We start from the raw sequence: 24,602 nt of genomic DNA on the forward strand, positions 1-24,602 counted from the left end.
TTTGCTGCGTCTCTCCACCAGATGACAGACAAGCATCAGATCATTTTATGTCACTGGAAAGAGACTAACGGTTAAATTAACCATTCATTTCAAAGGCTTTGAGGATTAAATCTCTTGTTCCTCATTGGTTGTTTTTCATTTGATGAAATTAACAAATTAAGACAAATATACTTCTCTAAGGCTCCATTGTTTTTCACATGAGCAAATCTCTATGACTTCTGGGGGGATATCGGAGGCACCAATGTGACCTTAAGGCAAAAATGATCAGACATTGTGTGTGTGAGGGTGTGTGAGGGTATGTGAGGGTGTGTGAGGGTGTGTGAGGCTGTGTGAGGCTGTGTGAGGCTGTGTGAGGGTGAGTGTAAGTGCAAGTAACAAGCAGTGATAAACCGTGGATTGTGTCACTGTGACATCTAAGTCACTAAATAACAGTAAGGCTGTTTACTTCCTGCCCCCAGAACATGTACAAGGTGGTCTTTGGAGATTCAGATATCTGATTTTTTCCATGGTCATTATGGCTTTAGTTTAGGTTTGGTAAAGAGCAGAGAGACTAAGGGGGTTCATCGCACTTCCAACGAGCAGCAAGGATGTGCAACCATCCTGAGAAGTGTGAAAATAACAGTTACAGTAAGTCCAGGGCCCACACACAGAAACACAGTCACGAGAATATAAAATGGAAATCCACTTACAAACCAATAAACAGCGAAATTGCCTGTTTTAGAGGAAAGTGAGGTTGAATTCCCTTCAGCTCAGAAAAAAAAAAACGAATTTTAAGATAATACACTGTTTGTCCAACGTATTTTGGTTCTAATCTGGGAGGATGTGCCAATTAATAAAAACAATATAGCTGCACATAGCTGTATCAAGAACACCCTAATAGAAAAAGTCACATGCTAACAATCCAGCTATTAACGTATCAGATCAGGAGTAGGCAAACTGCTATGTTCTGATGTACATAAATATATACGCCCAGAGCTAATCACACACACAGTTTATTCAGAAAGGGGGAGTAATTGAGGTAAGGTTTTTGGGTCCGTGTTGAGATCACCTTGAGGTGGAACCATTTACAAAAGAGATCTGAGTCACTGACGTCTAGACAGCTACTGCATCTTTGGAGCCAGGGATGTATAAGGGACGTATGCTGTGATGGCATGTGTGGGTGTGTGCATGGATAAAAAGTGGAGGAGCACAAGGCACAATTCCCTGCTGAAAACAGTGTAAAGCCCCGTGTGGTGTTTGGTGTTTGATTTGATCGAGAGTGTTTATGCAACAACTGTGTGTTAGAGACTGTGCACGTGTGGAAGTTCATTACGGCAGTACACTCGGAGCGATGCAGTCCTACAGTCCAGTGAAGAGTCTTTTTGACTGAGGGTGTGATGGGCGGGGAAGCACAGAGGGGATACGAGGATGTGAGGTTGGAGTCCAGCCCCTGTAGTCTATGGCAAAGTGAACAGGAAGCTCTCTCAAAAGTCTCAGTCCATTCCCAGAAGGCTGCTGCTGAGCTCCAGGCCACAGCGTGATGGCTCCACCGGAGGGTCAGAGAGAGCACAGCGAAGATGAGAAATTTGGACTTCTAGATTGGGGAAAGTTGGGAGGAGGGGAAGGGGGTGGGGGTCCGCTGCTCTTTTTTACCCCTGGGTGACGCGTGTGAGCCAAGTCTGGGCCGCGTTGGCATCGCTCATCATCTGGCAGCAGTATGAGACTGTGCAGCCATGATAATGTGAGAGGGTCCGCCCTCACCCCTCTGCTGCTGGCCCATTCCTGCCAGCACAGACATAGCCATGGCCTCAGCTGCTGCCCTTGAGCTCAGGCCGTTGTGCCCTGCGGATGGGCTGTGCGCCAAAGAGCTGTGCTGGATCACCGGGGCGGGGGAACCTGTAGGCTCTGAGGTGTCTTTCATGCTCTCTTCTGCAGCTAAAAAAAGACGACAGGAGTACAGATTTATATTTAAACTGGCAAAAACCATTTAACTTTTAAAAAAAAGGAGCCAAATTTGAAATTCATATTTCGAAATAATATAGCAGCAAACAACTATTTGCAGTGTAAAGATATGGAGGAGTAACAGTGTCCTGAGCAGAGAATGAAGTCACACTTCTCTGTGCTTTGTTTACGTAGCCAGTCAGCCATGCGAGTGATGTTAAGACATGTTTCCACTGCATTGTACGGCTCTGCTCGACTCGGCTCACGTTTGGTACCAGGTCCTTTTCTCCATGCCTTGTTTCCACTGCAGATAGTACCCCCTCAGTGTAGTTGGGATTCTCAGCTTATCAATGTAGCGAAGCCACGTGAAACTGCCGTAAACAGAGGATCTGCACTTCGTCAATCATGCGGCGTAGTGTATGTAGTGTGTACGGTGTAGTTTTGCAAGCTGGCATTTTTTTTAATCTGGGTGGAGTGAATTAAAAATTGCAGTCGCTATTGACGGTAGCTTGGCTATTTAAAAACGGCGAGTTTGTGCAAAATGTCCTGTGTCGCGCTCGTGACGATTCTCTCTGACCAATCAGTGGTTATCAGGTGTAATTCATACTGTGCAATATTTTCAGCTGGAATTTAATTTCATTCTCACTGTGCAATATAATTTTTCCACTTGTGCAATTTTTTAATAGTCTGTTTATTGTCAATACTGTATATACTGCTTCTATTTTTATACTTCCTTCTTCTTAAATGGTTCATATTTTGTTTCACTTTCTATAGCTCTTTTTTTTAATGTGTTAGCTGATGCATCTTGTTTTTTGCACTATCCCCTTTGCTGCTGTACACTGCAAATTTCCCCACTGCGGGACTAATAAAAGGTATATCTTATCTTACCTTATTTGGAATTTAGCACCTTTAACCTTGAATGCACTCCCTACCAGCCTCACTGAAAAGCTGTTGACAGTATCTTGTTTTTTTTTTGTCATTTAAGAATTATGTTCGGGATAATTATGAGTGGGAAAACAATCACAAGAGGCTATCAGGTGAGTAATGTCATCATTTCAAAAAGGTTCACCTAAGTAGGCGGTCTTCTTCTGTAGGTTGGTCACAGGACAGTCCTTGTGGGCGAGCAGCAGCTGTTTCAAATGAGCCACCTCGTTCCGCAACAGAGACACTTCATTCTGAAGGATCAGAAAATAAAGACTTTTCAATAACTCATCGGGAATTCATATCATAGTTCATGCAGAATACCCAAAAGAAAAATCCTCACTAATGTGGGTCATATTATTCAAAACAGAGAGAGCATGCAATTTTTTCCCCTAATGGATTTTTAATGTATTTCAGCTCTAAACAGTCTGGGTTCCACTACAGTACAGCTGGCGGTAGGGAAGTGGTCATGTCGTGAAACCACCACCAAATAACACAATGATGTGAAACAAGTCATAATGACTCCCACAGTTTCAAGTCCTGTAACTTCAACCATTTGTAGAATTACCCAATACTGCCTGAAACTGATGGAAAACACCTCACAAACTTCCACAACTAGTTGAAAGCCTGTCAACTGTGCACAGTGAGTGTGACTGTGCACACACTAACACAGGTCTGCCTATAGGCTACATCTCATCCCAACCCGGCGCCCACCCACTCCAGGAGGCCCACTTACCGACAGCGAGACGTTCATGTTGCAGAGCTCCTCGGCCTTCTTCTCTAGGGAGTTGACCCACAGTTTGCGTTTCTGTCTGCAGCGCGACGCAGCGGCCCGATTCCTCTCGAGGAAGCGCTGCCTTCTGTCATCTGGATCATCTTCTGCCGTCCGCCGCCGCCGCCCACCTGTAGGCTGTGCTGGAGATACCTACAGGGAGAGCAGGGTAAGGGTGAGAAGGAAACAGAGAGACAGGGGAGGGGAGCGGAAGAAAGACGAGAAAGAAAAGGGAAGTTTGAGTCATAGTTTCATTATTTTAGTCAGAGCACATTATAGTCATCTCACTACAAGAAGTACAACCCAGTTTTCGGTAACTAAAGCAGGTGATAAGCCATACATCAAACATGTTTAGCTCAGTTACTTTTGGTCATTTCTTAGATTTTCCAAATTTAAGTGACTTGCCTGGACCTGAAAGTCATGTCACAGTCAGGTCCTTGACTATAGACAACACAGTGTACCTGAGGTTGTGCAGGTGATGGAGCATCTGGATGTTGGACGAGCAGCTGGCTCTGCTCGGCCCTCCCTGGTACCATGGGGCTGCCGCCCATGGCCATAGCCCCCATACTGTATCCTAACGGGCTCTGGGACAGTGCAGCCTTCAGACGCTACAGGAGAACAATGATATGACCAACATCAATAACAAGCACAGGAATTAGAATACACAGCCCAAACCAACAGTATAAATGGTGTAATAGAAGTAAAAAGGCCTTCACACACCGGGAGCGTGACGAATAAACAACACGAAAACGCGAAATACTCGCCTGCGAATATTATGTATCAAAACTATTCATACTGGCAACGATGATGCGAATTTGTGACAGTTGCAACACTTTTTCAATAAAAGGTTTGAATAGATTCACACAGGAAGCGTACCAAATACCGAGAGAGCACCCATAGAGAGACCCAGAGCAGCGTCTGGCAGTCTGTTGGCTCTGTCAAACAGTTATGCAGTGTATATGGTCAGGGCTTTCATTGTGAAAGGTAAGAACGGAAGGAGTGGATCTGGTCTGCGCTGCCTTTGTGAATAATAAAGTTTGCCGTAATGGTTCGGACTATGGAGCTTCCGTGTTGTTGTACACTATTGTGTACGATTTCAATATGTCCGATCCGCACAACGTGCAGAAAATATCTATGCACCGAAAAGGCGAAGAAAGCAACAACACAGCAGGTCAGATTCAATAGCTATAGCATTTTTTGTGTGCATTTTATGTTATAATTTAAACAACACCGCATCATCATAGCAAACCCAATCCACCTAGACTGCACTCATCTATAGTAACTCATTTATAGTATCAGCAACAATAACTTGGCTTAAACCTTAGTTACTAATCTTCAAACAGCCTAAAGTAAGTTGTTGATCACACTTATGTATCAGATGCACTGTGGGATGAAAGCTGATTTATTTCTAATGACAAATGTTTGTGCGGCTCAGATACACATTTTACACGCAATACATTTGTTTTCTGCTCAATCTCTGATGTTTTCACAACATAATCAAATAAGCACAAGGTTGTACCGCCCTTCGCCTCAGGAAAAACCTGACTTCTCTCGAGCATGAATGCAAAAAAGGAGCTCTAATTCTGCAGACATCTGGGCCCATCTTGACCTAATAGTATCACCCAGTTCCAGCTTGTTTTTTCAAGTTTTCAGTTTTCAGCAGCACATTCAATCATGTGACATCCTGTTCACTTTTGTACAGGGTTCAGCTCTGGAGGCTTTGTAGCTGATGTGATCCAATTAAAGTTATATGTTGCCAGAACAACTTTCAGATGATATTGCTTTGTGATATGGTGCTTTATCGCGCTGGGAGTAATGATTTGGAAATAACTGATCGGAGGTTAGAGTGTCTTTAGCCTCTGTACGGTGAACATTCCCCAGTGAAACGGAATAGTTGAGCGGTGAATGTAGTGGAGCTACAGAGGACTGTTTTGGCTACACACACACCTCCCTTATTGCTAATGTTGCAGATTGATTGATAGATGGAGACCATGATAATATTGGTTATCCATTTTTTAAATATATTGTTAAATAGGTGCACAATTTGACCAGGGATGTGATCTAAAAGTGTTAAAAAGACCTTTTTCATTTAATCTCAACTTGAAGGGTTAAATAAACAAGTAACTGCAGTAAAAAGTCATATGATGAGCAAACTAAGCCAGTGCAGAGGAAGGCTGGAGGGTGAAGATGGAGAAACGAAGAGATAAAGAGATATAAAAATAGAGAGCTAATCTAGTGCTGACCATCTTGGCCTCTGAGTGGATGCTGTAGCCAGAAGGGGAGTTGGAGCCGCTGCTGCTGCCTCCCAGAGGAGGACCGGGGATCCCAGGAATGTTGGGTACCATGCACATGGGTCGGGCCAGCTGGAGACCAGACAAGATGCACAAAGACACACGTATTCACAACTGAGAACAACTTCTTAGTTATAAAATTGAAACATATTCAGACTGTTGGTCTGCCTTACATTAATGACAGACTGCATGTGTAATGGACCAGGGAGCACAGGCACTGCCTGCCCTGAGGGAAGCATCATCATGGGGTAGTGGCTGGTTGGAGAACTAGACAGGCAGACAGGAAAAGGAAGTTCAATTTTATACTACAAAGTAACATAGCAACTATCACCATTTAGGAAAAAAATATATCTACTTCAACCTAAAACTGCAACGATTAATCGGTCAACTATTAAATTAATCGGCAACTATTTTGATAATTGATTAATCAGTTTGACTATTTTTTTTTTTTTTAAAGTCAAAATTCTCTGATTACAGCTTCTTAAATATGAATATTTTCTGGTTTCTTTACTCCTCTATGACAGTAAACTGAATATCTTTGAGTTGTGGACAAAACAAGACATTTGAAGACGTCATCTTGGGCTTTGGGAAACACTGAATGACATTTTCTGACATTTAATAGACCAAACAACTAATTGATTAATCGTGAAAATACTATTCAGAGTAATTGACAATGAAAATAATCATTAGTTGCAGCCCTACTTCAACCCCTCAAAATCCACACTTACATCCATCCTTACTCGTTCAAGCTGTGCACAAAAAGACGGCTCAAACCCACAGAAATGTAGATCAAATTTCACTCAAAAACACATGTTAATGATAGGGAAATATATGAAAGATGCACATAACAACTAACATATTTCAATTAGTATAGCCACAAAAAACATGAAAACATCTTGGGTTTGAAACGTTCACTCATAGTTAAGGATGCCACGATACCAGAGATGTAGTAGTCAGTACCAATACCATTAAAATTCCACGATTCCCAATTTGATTCCACAATAAAAAACTAAAACAAAACCATAAACACTTTGAGCTAGTGTTCATAATTCCCCCTCTAATATCTATTTTATATTGCTGTGAAAACATGCAAACAACTGTATTTATTTAGGTTTCTCGCCAAAAACTAAATTTTCATGATAACATTATAATTTACCTTTGCCTTCTCATTTTTACTGAACTCATTTTAGTCAACACTAAGTTGACTGCGTCCTTTTGGATTTTAGACGCCATTAGTCTAGGGCCCCCCGGTACTGTAGAAAAACAAGTACTGTCAATTTTCAGAATTTTGGCATCTACTTGGTACCGAAGTATCGTTTCTCGTGACATCCCTACTCATAAGCATTATACAGGTTCAACAACCAGCAGATAGAGAATATGTGAAATGTGGACTGTGTGTGGAAATGGTGTTTTTTGAAGCTACTTTTAAAGTAAATCAGGGTTAAAGCGGTCATCAGAGGTCAGTAGCAGGACTTTACTCACCCCAGAGTACGATTGGAAGGCGGTGTCTGTGTGATGACAGATGTGGGTGACGGCATGGTGGGCTGAAAGGCATCGAAGCCCAAGTGTAGTGGGAGGGAACCTGGACGCACAATAGTTGGGGTGGGGGCTGAACTCCTGGGTGGTGTGTCCTGGGAGAATAGCAGTGAGGTATTAGTACATCATTAAATCATTTAATCCACCCTCCTCCCATTCAGCCCTACATTTCCTCTCACCAAAGGCTCTAGGCTGTCGTCTGAATCTCCAGAGTAAGAATCAGGGCTGCTTGGTGGCGAGGAGTCGACCTCTACAGGTTCCTCTTCTTTCACCTTCACGTCTGATGATGATGATGATGTCTGCATGGTCATGTCCACGGCCACAGAGTTGGGAGCATGGTGCTGAGAAGGACAGAGATGGTGAGAGAAAGATAAAGAGTGTAAGTTTACATGTAGAGCTGTAATCGATTAATCATTAAGATGTTAACTATTAAATTAACCGCCAACTACTTTGATGATCAATTAATCGGTTTGAGTCATTTGTCAAGAAAAAAAAAAGTAAAAATTCTCTGATTCCAGCTTCTTAAATGCGAATATTTTCGTGTTTCTTTACTCCGCAATGACAGTAAACTGAATATCTTTGAGTTGTGGACAAAACAAGACATTTGAGGACGTCATCTTGGGCTTTGGGAAACACTGATCTACATTTTTCTACATTTTCTGACATTTTATAGATCAAACAACTTATCGATTAATCAAGAAAATAATCAACATTGATTAATCGTCAATGAAAATAATCATTAGCTGCAGCCCAATTCACATGACATGATACCCCCCGAGACTACAGTACATTTAAAAAAGGACGGTGGTATTTATCACACAAACCAAACAACCACAGCATCAGTTAACACTATATTCAGAGCACTAAAACACACTGACCCATTTAAATAAAATCATCTTAACAAGCTGTTGCAATAGTTTACACACACTGTACAGACAAAGTGCACAAAGCAGGAATTTCTGCAGGCAATCTTTTTTGACTACATCAACACTTGAGGTAAGAAAGAAGGAAGTAAAACGTAATGTTTCACTACGTGGGACTCTTGTCGAAAATTCCACTGGTTTCTGTAAATAATGATACATAAAGGCATAAACACACACAGATGAAAACATTGACAAAATCATCAAGCCTTTCTTACAGAGTTCTTTGCTCTCTTTTCGTCATCGTCTTGATCAAAGGAGCTTGCCAGCTCGTTGAACAGACCAACCTCCTCGCAGTTCTTTAGGAAGCGGGTGGGAGTAGGTGTCTGGTCTGGCAAAAGGGAACGAACAGAGATAACTATTCAAAGCAACGTTTTCACACTTAGTTCACACTCAGCATTGAATATAGAAACCCATGTCATAAATGTGTCTTTGGATCTGCTTTTCTTGAGGGTGTACTAATAGCGTTGGAACACACTGCGGTATGCTAAAACCGTCTTCATCTGAGTGCAGGGAGAGGATATTTAACAAAGACGCTGTGCTTACCTGCTATGATGACAGAGTCAGTCCTGGCTGGTCCGAATTTCAGTGTCATCTCATGCTTGTGTTTGTGCACGGCCAAGTGGTCCTCATTGGTAAACCTCTGCAACAAGTGAACAAGAAGAAAAGGGGAAAGATAAGTACATTATATGAGGTAGCCTACGGGTAATTGTCTACTTGCACTGCTGATTTGAGAAAATAGCCTATAGAAGCTTAACCCAGATATCATATTGCATAATTGCAATAATCACAGACTAATCTCTTGTAGCCCAACACACGCAGCTTATACTGTATACATTATGTGACAAACCATGAAAGGCACTGTATCTGTGGTGTACAATTCCTCGTGTCAAAAAGCCCTAAATGGGCCTTTATAGCCGCAGGACATGGGCTCAAATATCTTTACACAAACTAGAATTATCTAGAAAAAGAAAAAGAAAAAAGGGCTTGTATGGATGAGACATGAAATGATTTTAACAGCACACAAATGTAGGGCAAGAGGAATGGTTTATAATGTCAAGAAACTGATGAAGATGTATGAAAGCCACTGGCATCTAGGGCTGTGTATTGGCAAGAATCTGGCGATACTAATCATGCAACAAGTGTTACGATTCAATGTATTGCGATACTGTAGGCAAGGCAATATATTTTGTTTTTGTTTGTTTTTTTATCTAATTTTAGGAAAACCGTCATAGTATAAAGACACACCACCATATGTATAAAATCAGAGTAAAAAAACATCACTATGTGAAATGGCTACTATGGGGACTAACTTCATTATACATTAATACAATTGGATCCACAAGAGTCTCACCTTTACAGTGATACCCAATTTATGTAATTCTAAGATTGTTTAGGGACCCCAGTATGCAGAAATATTCAAATACACCATTTTAGAATAGGTGAAAATAACACATTTGTACTGCATGCAAAAAAACTACTTGGTTTTTGCCCAAAACTGCATGTGATTATCATAAAGTGGGCATGTCTGTAAAGGGGAGACCCGTGGATACCCATAGAACCCATTTTCATTCACATATCTTGAGGTCAGAGGTCATTTAGAGCGTTATTTAGGCTCCTGTGCAACATGCAAGTATGACATAGTTGGAACCAATGGATTCCTTAGGTTTTCTAGTTTCATATGATGCCAGTATCTTCACTCTAGCTTAAAAAATGAGCCCGCTACAACCTCTGAAGGACAGAACAGCGGCTGGGTCCGCCGGCAAGCCGTCAGATTTTTACGAGGTTAGTTAAAAATCAATATTGTTTTGGTGAAACGAAACAGTACCGCAAAACATAATATCGTAATACTCATGTGTATCCATATTTTCTTCCACCCCGATGGCAAACATATAAAAAGCAATTGAGCTGACACATCACAACAGACGCTGCAAATGCAGGTGTAAGGTATTTTTTTCCAGAGGAGAACACATTGTTGTCAAGCTAGTCAGAGTATAAAACGTGTCTCAGTAAAGCTCTACATTAGCTTATGTTCTGTTATTTCCTATCAGGTATCCATAGAAGAAGCTACAGGAGGTCTGGCCCTTGGGCAAATCAGACTTTCAGTAGAGAGCAGCAGCAGCAGCCATCGTCTGAGACATACCACTTCTTCTTTGGAGAAGTGGCGAGGTGAATCAGTCAGAGGCGTAGGAGGAATAATCTTGGCTCTGGTACTAGCCTATTCACCAGTCGCTGCAGCCTATTTTGGGGGCTGCGTTGCAGTTGCGAGTTCAGTCGTGAGAGAGTGAAGTGGAAACACAGTCAAGTGTCAGGGGGCTTATTTTTAGCCCTACCACCAGGCAGCATCACCAATACAACCACATGTCTCATTTGTCTCTTCCCTCTGAACAAGGCAGAGGAAACTATCTCCAACTAATCTCCCCGTATGAGATACTGGCAGCTAGGATTACCCCTCCCCACACAGTACACGCTGGGCATCATATAATGGGGGGCTGTTGTTGTTGTTGTTGTTAACTTGGTAAAAGGAAAACCCTGAGCAAAGCCAGGAGTCAATCATCCTCGTTCTATTATGGGCATGATTCAGACTTTCCTGGTCGACAACTGTTGCTTGTAAAGGGCAGAGTACGTAAAACGACATACGGCGCTGTAGCATTCAGGATCTTCTGTGTCTAAATGTACACAAATAAATATCATTAAACATGATAAATACAAAATGCAGCATGCGTCGGAGCTTCATAAAAACTTGCGTAATGATAATGTAAAACTGGGAATTGAACTTCAATACTTTTTGGTACAAACCAACATGTATTGAAAACTGTCGAGTACCAAAAGTTTTCAATCTAATGCCTAGTCAATTTTGTCGAGTAAATAGATTTTTCTTTGATCAGATAGTTCCTGATTTAAACCATTTTTCTTCCAATTTTAGACTGTATTTTATTTAAGTCACTTTCTTGTTTGGCTGCTTGTGTCTATACAATATTTAAACGATAGCAGTTAAAGGTGCTAACAGTGCAAACAGTACAAACAACAGCAACAGTGTAGACAGAGCTAACAGTGTTAACCTGGGGGGGGAGTTGGAGAGTGGGCGCTACGCTTCCACGACGACGCAGTCAGTCAAGACGGTAGGGCTGCACGATTATGGCCAAAAAGATAATCAATCACGATTATTTTGATCAATATTAAGATCGCGATTATTTATCACGATTATTCATTGATTTTAGGGACAAAATATGTTCATTGCACTTTCACATTTAAATAAACAGCACTGCTTTCACTTCCATGTTGTGCTACTTTCCTGCCAACGTACAAATCTTTGCATCAAAATAAGACTGGTTTTACTAGAAGTTTTCTATGAGTGGAGCACGCTTTTTAAACGTCATTATTACACGGCTTTGAATACTCGATTCTGATTGGTCAATCACAGCATTCTAACGTCTATTATTTCTTTATAGCCGACCGTTGCTATCTATAACAGACCGTTGCTATGGGCGCAGCTCTGATCTCAAACTCTGGCGGACTGTTTTTGTGTGAAATTATTAATTTCTTAAGTAGCCGTGTAATAAGCGGGATAATGTACAGCTAGCGGGTCATTGTTGTGAAATGAACCCCTTCAGGGAGATGCAAGACCCTGTCGGGATTTCTTTCAACAATGACCGGCTCGCTGTACATTATCCCTTACATATCGCAGTTGATCATGTTAATTGTGGGAAGCCCAAATTGTGATCGCGATTAATATAGAATTAATTGTGCAGCTCTACGGGACGGCGTTGTCAGCGGTAACCTGCCGTAGGAGCGCAGTGCAGAGTGGCAGCCATTAGCTAGCTAGTGGGTTACACAAACAGGGACTAACATGCACCCGTGGCTGGACCGACTATGTCAACAAAGCACAGAGAATCTCTGATTACAACACACACACAGAGGGAGAGAGACTTCATTCTCTGCTCAGACTAGCAGACATACTCCAGGACATTACTCTTCTACATCTTTACATAGACAATAGTTGTTTGCTGCTATATTAATGCTCTGAATGTCGTATAGAGAACCTTTAAAGCTGCACTCATCAATATTTCTCCATTACCCATGGATCAAAATGAATGTGTGCATAATGATGATCATTATTGGTGCCCTACGCACAGTGTGTGATGCGTAGCGGTGCACAGCGCGTGATGCTTATACGTGTACAAAAGTCAAATTAATTGTATAGAGCCAAATCACTCATGACACCTTTCATATAGAGCAAGTCTAGACCATACTCGTTAATTTACAGAGACCCAACATTCCCCCATGAGCAAGCACTTGGCGACGGCAGCAGGGAAAAAACTCCCCTTTAATGGGAAGAAACCTTGAACATAACCAGGCTCTAGGTGGGTGGCCATCTGCCTTGACCGGTTGGGTTGAGACGGAGAGTCAGACGGAACTGATCATAAATAGGGCTGCAACTAACGATTACTTTCATTATCGATTATTTTCTAGATTAATCATTTGTACAATAAAATGTCAGTAAATATCAAAAAAATGTCCATCACAGTTCCTCAAAGTCTAATGTGGCGTCTTTAAATGTCTAGTTTTGTCAGTCCAAAACCCCCAAATATTCCGTTTATTATGATATAAAACAGAGAAAACTCCATATTTGAGAGGCTGAAAACAGCATTTTCTGCCATTTTTGAGTGAAAAATGACTTTAACTATTAATCAATTATCACAATAGCGATTATTTTTCTGGCGATCTTCTAATCACTTAGTCGACTAATTGTTGCAGCCTTAATCATGAAAGTGCAGGTAGGGAGAGCCCGACTGAGCCAGTGAAGAAGAAAAAGTACCACGGTGAATTCCAAAATCTACCAGCCACTCATGAAGAAAACCGCATCCCTATTTTCAACCACAATGGATAACTCAGTACCTGTGGTTGGTAGTGCGAGGGGGAAAGCTATGCTGTGTGTGTATTGTAGGCAAAGGTCATTGATAAATACCATGCTGTACCAAGAAAAGGGTGCGACCAAATCATGTGCTGGTGCGAACAACTGAGAACGTTGGGAATAGGGCTGGGCAATATGGAGAAAATCAAATATCACAATATTTTTTACCAAATACCTCAATATCGATATTGCTACGATATTATAGTGTAGACTATTGGTGCTTTTACAATATATTTACACATTGAGATTTTTTATCAATAATCCTCAGTAATGTGGATTTCGCTTTTTTTCAGCGAAACAATCTTTAAATCCACTGTGCGTTACCTGCCCAGCACCAAACTGCAGACACACACAGCTCGCGACTAACACTAGCTCATGAACATGAGCATTTAGAGACCAATACAGAGAGATCAATACAGAGTTAAAAGAGGGTGAATATTAGATTTACATTTGTTACATGGACAGAGACATGAGATGATAAAATGAATGATAATGTTGCTCTGTGTAAACAGGCAACTGTTTGCCAACATTCATGCCACAGCTATAGACCCGCACTTTCATCAACATCACTTTGCCTTGAAAAGCTCTCATTTGATTCTGTTGTTTTAACTGCCAACTAAATAAACAATGACATCTACAAATGAAATATGCAGAGTATTTACATCACAGAATCATGTCAAAGGAAAGTTAAAATGTTCAGGGAAGGGTTCCCTAGCTGTCCATAACTTTCTGAGATGAAAATAACCAAACAAATCATCATTTATTTATCCAGCACACACATGTTTAACTGCTTTACATGCCTGTTGTTCAAACCGCCATGTACAACAGATCTTCTGATCAGAGAATGGACGACAGTTTATGAACTGTTTCTTAACCACATAAAACACTTTCTTCCTCCCACAGAGATATATAATCCCTCCCTAGCTCTAAGGATATCACACCCAACTGAACACAGGATCAGACAGCTACATCAGCACAACATCAGACATGATGCTTCCTGTATTGAATAATCATGAGTCCTAGAATAACACACTTCTTTTAATTTGTCTATGATATCAGACCAAGCCCCGACAATGCACCACGCTACTGGCATGTGAGAGCGCTCTAGGCACTCAGCTGAGTCACCGCCGTGGCTCAAACCTGTGTCTGCAGGCACTACAAGTCAACAGTGACAGGTTGAAACAATAACTGTGCTCTGATTACTCACTGGAGCTTCCAGAGTGAGTCATTGTTGAAGGAGACAGCGTTGTCTCACAAGACAGCATGTTAGCTAGAATGTTATCTGTGTGATGATCATTAAGAGCGTTGCATAAATCACAGCCAGTAAGTTTATTCTGGCGATGAAAAGTGTGATTGCAGACCGAAAGTCTTTTCAGGGTTTTTTAGTTCTCTCATAGTATACAGTATATGAAGCTGTATTCTACTCAAATTAAGTACAATATCTTTTCTCTTTTGCTTTCAATTCTTTTAGAAGTAAAATACATTCAATTATAAGTAGTCAGAGTACTCACACAACGACAATAATACCCCACACATGCACACACCTGAAAGCCAGGATAAGGAGGGAGAAGACTTACCTGTCCACAGCCGGGAGCCATGCACACAAAAGGTCGGTCGTCCCCCATTTTTGGAAAGAGCTTGCAATGTAACTGTGGGAGAGGGGAAGAGGAGAACATTGCTGCGGCTTTTTCTCGATTTGTGAAGTGGCAAATCCTGAAAACAACAAAACAGGGATGCTGTGGCTTGTAGTCTTTAGTCTGGAGCAGGAAGCCGAATGCTGTTTAAAAATAACCCTGGCAAAGGAGGAAAACATGCACAGAGGCAGCGAGACGAAGTTTCCCTGGTGATACTTCCTTCACACGGGGGATTCTGGCTGGCGAATGAGGAGCCGCTTACACGAGAGAGAGAACGACAGCTAGCGTTTACACAAAGACGTCTCCCTCTCCTTCTGTCTCACTTCCAATCCCTCCTTCTCCCATCACCACTCCTTCTCCTCACCTCTCTAGCACCTCCCAACCTTTTACCTCCATGTACCCCCTATTCAGTCTCTCTCTGATTCAGCTGTTTCCATCCACTTTCTGTGAACTCTCCACACCACAAATATCTTAAAATGGGCACATTAACACTGACCATAATTATTTTCAAATACATCCCCTACATCACATTCTCTTTTCATATTGGCTGACGTCTGATAGGTTTGTCCCAATTTATTACAGTATGATCAGTTTCAGTTTCAGATTCTGGACTTTCGCTACCTGTTTGGTTGAAGTACTGATGAGATGTGACTGGTTGTTGTAGATATTCTCATTTTAAGTATATAGAAGCCACACTATTTATTAATTGAAAATTGAAATGAGAATACATTTCAGTAGATACGATATTTATTTTGTCTGTAATTCAATAAATGAACGTTATTTTCCACTCCTTTGCTATAAAAACATAATATGGGGACTTTATTGGGGTGCTATTAACATAGCATAAATATTTGTTAACACCGTAAAAACAGAGGCACATAAGGTTAGCATTGTTGGCCATTTGAATGAAACACTCCCAAAGTTTTCCACAGGACTACAAACCAAATACTACATCGCTCTCTTCCTGAGTGATGCTAATGTCAAGAGTTAAACATGCACATGCTTATGTTTGGTTTCTCCTCCTGTTGTGCATGAAGCTGAAGTGACATAAACTAAAGCTGTGGGAGGCTTCACTGCTTCTATCAGCTGTCTCCACAGAGGAGAATAACTCCTCACAACACACCCCAACTCCAGCAAACCAGCCTGAACAACGCTCCATGTGAAGACAAACTGTGAAGTGTCGAAAAATAACTTAGAATTTAAATCAGGGAATTGGAGGGGTGGTGATGGCGATGGACAAGGGACATTAATGTTTCAGCACTCTCAACTGGCCCAAAGTGACGTCTGGCAGCTATTACACAACGCTGTCCCACTGACAGTACAGCGACTACCAACATGCATCAAAGACCTTGCTATGTAGAAAGCTTTCAATAAACAAAAGCCACTGACTACTGCAATACTCAATATGGTTTCGCTAAAACAGTCATGAGCTGATGAGCAGTAGTGCTGCAACGATTTATCAATTAGTTGTCAACTACTAAATTAATCAACAACTATTTTGATAATCAATTTGAGTATTCTTTAAGAAACAAAATTCAAATTCTCTGATTCCAGCTTCTTAAATGTGAATATTTTTGGATTCTTTACTCCTCTATGACAGTAAACTGAATATCTTTGAGTTGTGGACAAAACAAGACATTTGAGGACATCATCTTGGGCTTTAGGAAACTACATTTTTCACCATTTCCTGACATTTTATAGATCAAACAACTAATCAATTAATCGAGAAAATAATCAACAGATTAATAGACAATGAAAATAATCATTAGTTGCAGCCCTATTGAGCAGGGATGGTGTTTGACCTTAATAATTTAAATAGGGCTGTCAATCGATTAAAATGTACCTTAAAAGGGAGATTTGTCAAGTATTTAATACTCTTATCAACATTAGAGTGGACAAATATTCTGCTTTAACCAAACGTATGTATATATTTATTATTGGAAATCAATTAACAACACAAAACACTGACAAATATTGTCCAGAAACCCTCACAGGTACCACATTTAGCATAAAAAATATGCTCAAATCATAACATGGCAAACAACAGCTGTCAGTGTGTCAGTGTGCTGACTTGACTATAACTTGCCCCAAACTGCATGTGATTATCATAAAGTGGGCATGTCTGTAAAGGGGAGACTCGTGGGTACCAATAGCATCCATTTTCATAAAGATATCTTGAGGTCAGAGGTCAATAGACCCATTTGAAAATGGCCATGCCACTTTTTCCTCGCCAAAATTTAGCGCAAGTTTGGAGCGTTATTCAAACCTCTTTCTCGACAAGCGAGTATGACATGGTTGGTACCAATGGGTTTTCTAGTTTCATATGATACCAGTATCTTCACTCTATCTTTAAAACTGTGCTTGCTACAACCCAAAAATTGCCAGTTGTGTTAAGGTGTTAGTGGCGTTAAAACAAATTTGCGTTCACATGTTATTATCGCAATAATTGTGATAGCCCTGAATTTCATAGTTTACGTCTTACATGACTTTTGTGATCAACCTCCTTAATTTGTACTTTGACTATGATGATACGACAGCCACTGTACTTCTATGTTGTTTTGACTTGTTTGTAAAACTTATTTAATCATGTTCATTTAATTCATTATTCAATTTAATAAATTCCACTAACTGGAAAGCAACGTTACTTCAACACTGAGCATGTCAAGTATTGTAATATAAATGAGTTATTGATCACGTTAACCTCTGCTGTACATACTACATGGAGTGAGCATGTAGCCTAACATTATTGAGTGGGACAGATTATTCATTATGTTGGCGAGGCATAAATGTCTGAAAGTTTTCCCAGTGTTGAAGTCAGTATATTTTCCTCCTTCCTCCCTCTGCCGAGGACAGCTGCCCCTGAGCCAACACATGATTACTGAAGCCTAGCGCTGGAATACAACGCTCTCCCATGACGCCGGGCCTGCAACAGGCCTAACCGTTGTGTCTCTCAGCAGCTCCGTGTCTTTATGGAGCGAAGGAGGTCTGCATCGTGTTTGCGAGCAAAAGCCCTGTCCCTCTCTGTGCAGATCAAAGGGCCGATAAAGCAGAGCAGCCTGATTTCTTGCAGACCTCCCATGCTCTGGAGAAAGGCAACAGGTTGGTGCCAGGTCCCTCACAAAGTGCTTCCAATCCACTGAGTCTATTTGGGCAAGAGACATGTCTGCAAACGAGATACTCCGTCTAGCTCGTTATACCGAGGGTGTGGACTGCGTGGGGAAATGGACACATCTGGCGTGAGGAGTGGGAACAGATTTCAGAGTTTACATCTTACTAAAGACATGCTAGACATTAACTTGGCTGGCTGGCACCGACACGAAAAGTGGGATTTTGATTTTGTGGGAAGTCCACCATACATTTGAGACGACGGGTGGAAAATACCATTTGTTTTCATAGCTGCCCAAACCAATATCTTAACCTGATTAAAACAGATGTGTTCGCTTTGTGCTAAGACAATCTATCTTGGAGGAAATCTTCAGCACTATCTGTAATCCTCTGCTAGATTCACATGAATACAGTAGGGGTGGGAAAAAAATAGATTCACCTATGTATCGCGATTTATTTCTTTTTACGATTTTGTAAATCTAGATATTTGCTTCATTTGAGTCTATGCAGAGGTAGAAGGAAGTATTGCGGTAACGTGCGGTCAAGCCAGCCGTCACTCACATTGCCATGGTCAAATCGTCCGACGCTACATCTGTAGCACACCCATATACTGACATTTACGTTAAATGCATTCAAACGGCCCCGATGGAGCTGACCATGGATGTACTACGAGAACGGAGCTGAGCGGAAGTATGCACGTGTGACTACGTCCCGTTTTCAAATTAAGGTGTTAACAAAGGGAACTGTATATACAAAATACATATGTAAGGGATAATGCACAGCGAGCCAATCATTGTTGTGAAAGAATCCCCGACAGGGCGATGCTGCACCCGACCCGCAGCCCCGGAGTCTCTCATCGCCCTGAAGGGGATTCTTTCACACCAATGACCCGCTAGCTGTACATTATCCCGCTTATTACACGGCTACTTACTGAAGAAATCAATATTTTGATACAAAAACGGTCCGCCAGAGTCTGACATCAGAGCTGCGCCTATAGCTGATATATTTGACTTCATGACATCTCAGACTACATACATGCTGAAAATCAATAATGTTTACTGTATTAATTTAGATATTTTCCAAAAGTAAAAATCCCTAGAAGTGTATGATTCAACTTTTTCCCATGATCTATTGTTAAAAAAGTTAACAAAAAATCGCAATAAAACGTAATATCGAATCGCAATACAATACTTGTAGAATCGCAGTTCTTAAAAATCGTAATACATATCGAATTGGCACCCAAGTATCGTTATAGTATCAAATCGGGAGATAGGTGTATCGTACCAGCCCTAATGAATAGACAGAAATTATGCCATTAATTTACTACTTTGACTGTCAGAAGTGTCTCATGGAGAATAAACTCTTAAGAGTAATTAATGAGTTGACAGTGTCAAGTTTTACTGCACACAGTAAAATCCTGAAATCTGCGAGACACAATAAATCAGTCTGCTAGTGACATTAGTCCTGATCATTGATATCCATTACAGTCTTACAGGATATCAAGTCCACCAATTTTGCCTCCTTTCATCCAAGGTGACACGCAAGCAGTCAAAGTGGCCTAATTCCTGTCCCTCTCATTGAGCTGCTGCCAAAAGTCCCACCGTTAACTTGGATTTCTCCGACTCAGCAGGTGTAGGGGAACGAGTCCCAGCTATAATCAGCCACAGCCATCCAGTGTTTGATGCAGCCTGCTAGGAAACTGACTAAACAAACCGTATTAATAGCTCGCGCTGCAGCCATGACTCTGGAATCCGAGGCTTGAATTGCCAGAGGGTAGGGGAGACCCCACAAAAAGAAAAAAAGTGACGGAGAGGGAGGGAGTGACATAGCTAAAGCCGGTTAGTGATTGATTAATTAAAGGATCGTGGTTATTTGCTGGATAACAGGTGACGTCCTGTAAATGTGGGCTACGAGCTTCAGAGAGAAGATCTAGGCTGTAACTGGGTGTGTGCAACAGCCAATATGTATTTATGTAAGCAAAGTGAACCCGAGATTTGGTAAATGGAACAAATGAAATCCAATATCCATGTCTGCATAACTGTCAAGGCCCAAAAGCTAAATCCATGCCGAGCTAGCAGACAATGCAGGACAATACAGGATGTTACCCAGCCAGGGTAGTTTTCTAAAATTAAATCAAAAACACTGTGCCGAGCTTATTTGCGGTCTGTAACTTTTATAAGCACTTGCCGTGAGGTTTTGGCTCTAATTCAAAAGAAAAAGACCATGTTACTTGATGTTTTGTGTCTCAATCCTGCACAGCCTCTGGTGCTGACATTAATTTAATTAAATCCTTTATGCTTTATCCTTCTATAGCAGGGGTAAGCAACAGGTATCTTAACCGATGGCACGCAGAATTTTTTTTTTTTTTTAAATGCTGCACTGCACATCGCCTTTATGGATGGAATAAAATCACAGATCCGTTGGAGATTTCAATTTTGATGGGTGTCATAATTAATAATACCCCTTCCTGTTGACAACCATGGGACCTTATTTCGGAAAAAAATATGAACGATAGTCAATCATTTTTGGATCCCGTTTGAATTGCGGCATGAATCACACTTATGATGTTTGTCAATTGAAAAGTTAATTTTGCAAGTCAAGAAAGTCACAGTTGGTCGTAAAACTGTTTAAGACTGTGAAAATACGTAATTAGAAAGACTACACACCCAAAACTCACGTAACTGACGTCTCTCTCTCTGAAACTACGATGCCTGTGTGTTTCGTACTGGGATGAGCTCACACCAGCAACAGGTCTTGCTCGTTCTTTCGCTTCCCGGCTGATAAAAAGACCAGGAGTCGCTAAAACACATCAGGTAAGATAACGTTTCATCTGTGCGTGGAACATAGCAGTTAGCTAGCTAGCTGGTGTTGGTGACGTATGTTGTGCGAGATGAGAGATGTAGTTCACTGAGCGGTTTCACACAAAACTAAATGACAACTGTGACTTTCTTGACTTGCATAATTATGTTTTAAATTGACAAACCTCATGTGTGTGATACATGGCGCAACTCAAACGGAATCAAAAAAATATTTGTCTCTCGCCATTCATATTTCTTCCGAGATAAGGTCCCATGGTGGTCATCTGGAAGGGGAGGGACTTCGCCTCTCTGTAGCATTGTCAGTCAAATACTGAATTAACAACCCAATAATAAAATTGACAGACTTAAAATCACTGACACCTCAGCCAAAGACACAAATGTATCAGTATTGGAAATTAACTTTTTTGTCCACCTGCCACTGTTGCTGGTAGATTACAAAATCTAGCAGCCACTCTTTAGATTACCATTGTTTTTTTTGGCTGGTGAGTGAAGCAAATCTAGCAGCCAGTTGCATATTTTACCAGCATTTGGCTGGTGCTAATTTCCAACCCTGAAATGTATACATAAAAGCATACATGCTCAACACATATTTTTTAAAAACATTAAATGTGTGATAATGTTTAAGTTGCAGCAAATAACATTTTTGTTGCATAAAAAAAGTCAAATTTCTATCCTCACTCAGAGTGGGTCAAGATGTTTGGTGGGACAAAAACAGGCTGCAGTTTTTCTCTGGTGTAACTCTATGTCATGGAATGAGGTACAAGTCAACATGCTCAACACATTTTTAAAACATTAGATGTGTGATAATGTGATAATGTTTAAGTTGCAGGAAAATAACATTTCTGTTGCAAAAAAAAGTGAAATTTCTATCAGAGTGGGTCAAGATGTTTTGTAGGACAAAAACAGGCTGCAGTTTTTCTCTGCTGTAACTCTATGTGATGGAATGAGGTACAAGTCTGCCAAAAACATGACCTACATTCCTAATGAAGGTGTTGACATGCATGGGGATGCGGATCCTGGGGCGTTCAACAGATCACATTGCAATACTATGGATATCATTATTACTTGGAGACTTCTTTTTAGAGGCTCAGACCCAGATTATCATCACAGCCGACTCTACCGCCAAAAAACAGACAGGCTGAATACGTTTCCTAGTGTTTTTCAGGCATGTAAAGGAGGTCAAACTGAAATCCAAAAAACTTTAGTTCCTTCTTCCAGACAACGTGAAAAAGTTAGTCTTTTTCTTAGCCTTCATTACCGTCTGGCGACACATACGGGCACACTTAGCCCTGCCTTTTCCCGTAACAAGACCGCCTTTTCTTCTCAGCAATTGGCTCCAAGCACGTCAGTCAACAGTATCTATCGCATGCAACGCTTTGGACCCTGTCAATAACATCTTCCAGCTCATTCTTATTGGTTAGAAACCCCGAACTTTTTGTATCCACGATAAAAACTAATGGTTAGTTAGAGTTAGCTTGCTGTTAGCTAGCCGTTAACAACAGGCCGAACGCACATTCACAATGTGTACTAACAGCGCTACTACCAGCTTCAACCATGACAACTAACACTCAGTAACACTAGTTTAATTAAATACAAAGTGAGCTGGTGTGTTTTAAAGACACTTTGGACAGTTAAAGTCACATAAAAGCAGAGAGAAGCCAGCAGTTAGTTGGTTAGCGGACTGACACTCAGAGAGACAGTTGGTCCGAATGAGACGTTCAACTGCCGCTAACACTTTAGATAATTACATAAACGCGTTGTTTTAAACAGTAACAAACACTGAAAACTGAGGGAAACGGACGCTACTTTGTCATACTTTAGTGTAGTCGACATATCTACGGTGAATTGTGAATTTAAAGGGTAATAAAGTGTTTACAAACTCACCCTTGCGCCCCTCTCTCTCTGGCTCCCCTCTCCTCTCCTCTCCTCTCTCTTGGAATTTGACACTCCCCTCGACGTCAAGTTATCGCGAGAGTTCACAGCTCAAATCTCGTTGCCAGAGGTGAAGGAATTGATCTTGGTTCAAGATTCAAAAGTTTTATTTGCCATAAGTAGCACATTCAACTCAACGCAATAAATAAATAAATTATTAAAATATAAAACGCCCTTAGTGTAGTCATTAAATAAACTAAACTACCCTCTGCATAGGAGCGATACCCCCAGAATACAAATGTACAGTAAAGATGCTCCATGACCATGTCAAAAGAACTTGTAACTCTCAAAAATATTTTAAAAATTTAAAGAAAATAATTAATATTTTTCAGACAATTACACAGTGGAAGGCAGCATATTGCACAGCATTACAGTCCATTCAGCTCAGGTGTACTGTGTGTCAATAATGGTATGGAGGTGAAGTGTGGGGTATTTGTGTCCCTCTTTAACGTCCTTTGCCACCAGTCTTATTGTAGCTGGGAAGAAGCTGTTGTGAAACCTCTGTGCTCTGTGAGTGGAGATGCTCTCTGGCCTGTGGTGTCTCAGGTAGTGTCTTGATTCCCTCCACCTGAACAGAGAGTGAGCTGGGTGGTGTCTGTCCCTCAGGTTGCATGCAAGCTCCTGATTTTCAGAAAAAAAATTTAAATCAGGCCTAACATGTGTACACAAGAAAATATTGCCTTTGTCAATGTACACGCTGGATAAAAATTATAGATAAAAATACGCAAGTTGTGTCCTAAACATGTGGTAGACCTGTTTAAACTTACCCCTTGCCCTATATAAATACTATCTGCTCAGTTTTGAGGATGATAATTTGCAATTGTAATGATTTCCTCATTATTTGTAAATTCATCTTGTAAATAAAAAAAAAAAAAATGTGGAGGCACCATATTTGGTAACAGCCATCAAACTAAAGTATGTGATGAAGGCATTTAATACCTAATCAGGTCACATAATGTAATTGGTCAGAGAATTTAGTTTAATACTTAACATTACACAACAACTAGTTGTTTCTCTCTGAACCATGTGCTTTCGAAAATATTCATACAATTTACAAATCACAGAATAATTACATAGATACAAAAGATATACTGAATGGGAAGCTCATCTTAATTTTGTATCACTTTTTGTAGGCAATGCGAAAGAAATAGAACATCAAGGCACCCAATTGTACACATAAATAGTAGACAAGTACATGAGTGTTTAAGGTAAAACTATTAGAATAAGAAATACTTTATTGATAATTGAGGGTCTAAGGATGGAGGGATGGTGTCATAATGCTGTACAGATTGTAAAGCCCATTAAGGCTATTTTATGATTTTGTGATATTGAATTGACTTGACTTAAATGTATGCGGAGTGCATATCTAGGGTGAATTTTAAAGGATAATAAAGTGTTTACAAACTCACCCTTGCGCCCCTCTCTCTCTGGCTCCCCTCTCCTCTCCTCTCCTCTCTCTTGGAATTTGACACTCCCATCGACGTCAAGTTATCGCGAGAGTTCACAGCTGAGTTCTCGTAGCCAGAGGTGAAGAATTGGATCTAGAGACCTTGGTTGCATGTAGGCAGAGAATGAAATTAGCACCAGACATCTGCCAAATACAGGGTAAATGTTTGCATTGGCAGGTAAAACTTTCAGCAAGTGACCTTATATTCCTTATATTAAAAAATATATATTTTTTAAAACAATGCCTAAATTTGAGTGATTTTAGGGATTAGGGTTACATGATATATTCCATATTTGTACTGTCTGGTACCACTGACTCAGTGTTTACAGTACTAAAACCTTCTAGATAGATTTCAGAAGTGGCCAACAAAAAAATGGAGTGGCTGGTAGA

At 40.8% G+C, this 24,602-nt stretch overlaps 1 protein-coding gene across 4 annotated transcripts; it reads right to left on the reverse strand.

The window, feature by feature from the left end:
• Positions 1 to 976: 976 nt before the first annotated feature.
• atf7a (activating transcription factor 7a) lies at positions 977 to 24,228 on the reverse strand. Of its 4 annotated transcripts, none has more exons than XM_037772490.1 (12): positions 24,175 to 24,228; positions 14,853 to 14,924; positions 8,907 to 9,003; positions 8,579 to 8,691; positions 7,620 to 7,781; positions 7,387 to 7,535; positions 6,078 to 6,171; positions 5,857 to 5,976; positions 4,075 to 4,221; positions 3,578 to 3,766; positions 2,990 to 3,095; positions 977 to 1,914 (listed from the first exon to the last, which is right to left on the reverse strand). In XM_037772490.1, the coding sequence occupies exons 2-12, from the start codon at positions 14,898 to 14,900 to the stop codon at positions 1,682 to 1,684; spliced, it is 1,458 nt and encodes a 485-aa protein (XP_037628418.1). In that variant the 5' UTR covers positions 14,901 to 14,924; positions 24,175 to 24,228; the 3' UTR covers positions 977 to 1,681. The 4 variants fall into 4 exon arrangements, with proteins under 4 accessions (XP_037628418.1, XP_037628416.1, XP_037628417.1 ...); XM_037772488.1 differs by having other exon boundaries at positions 7,608 to 7,781; XM_037772489.1 differs by lacking the exon at positions 24,175 to 24,228 and adding an exon at positions 22,718 to 22,741 and having other exon boundaries at positions 7,608 to 7,781.
• Between the last annotated feature and the right edge of the window lie 374 nt (positions 24,229 to 24,602).

Source organism: Sebastes umbrosus, chromosome 6, assembly GCF_015220745.1.
Source record: "Sebastes umbrosus isolate fSebUmb1 chromosome 6, fSebUmb1.pri, whole genome shotgun sequence".
Taxonomy (NCBI): Eukaryota; Metazoa; Chordata; class Actinopteri; order Perciformes; family Sebastidae; genus Sebastes; species Sebastes umbrosus.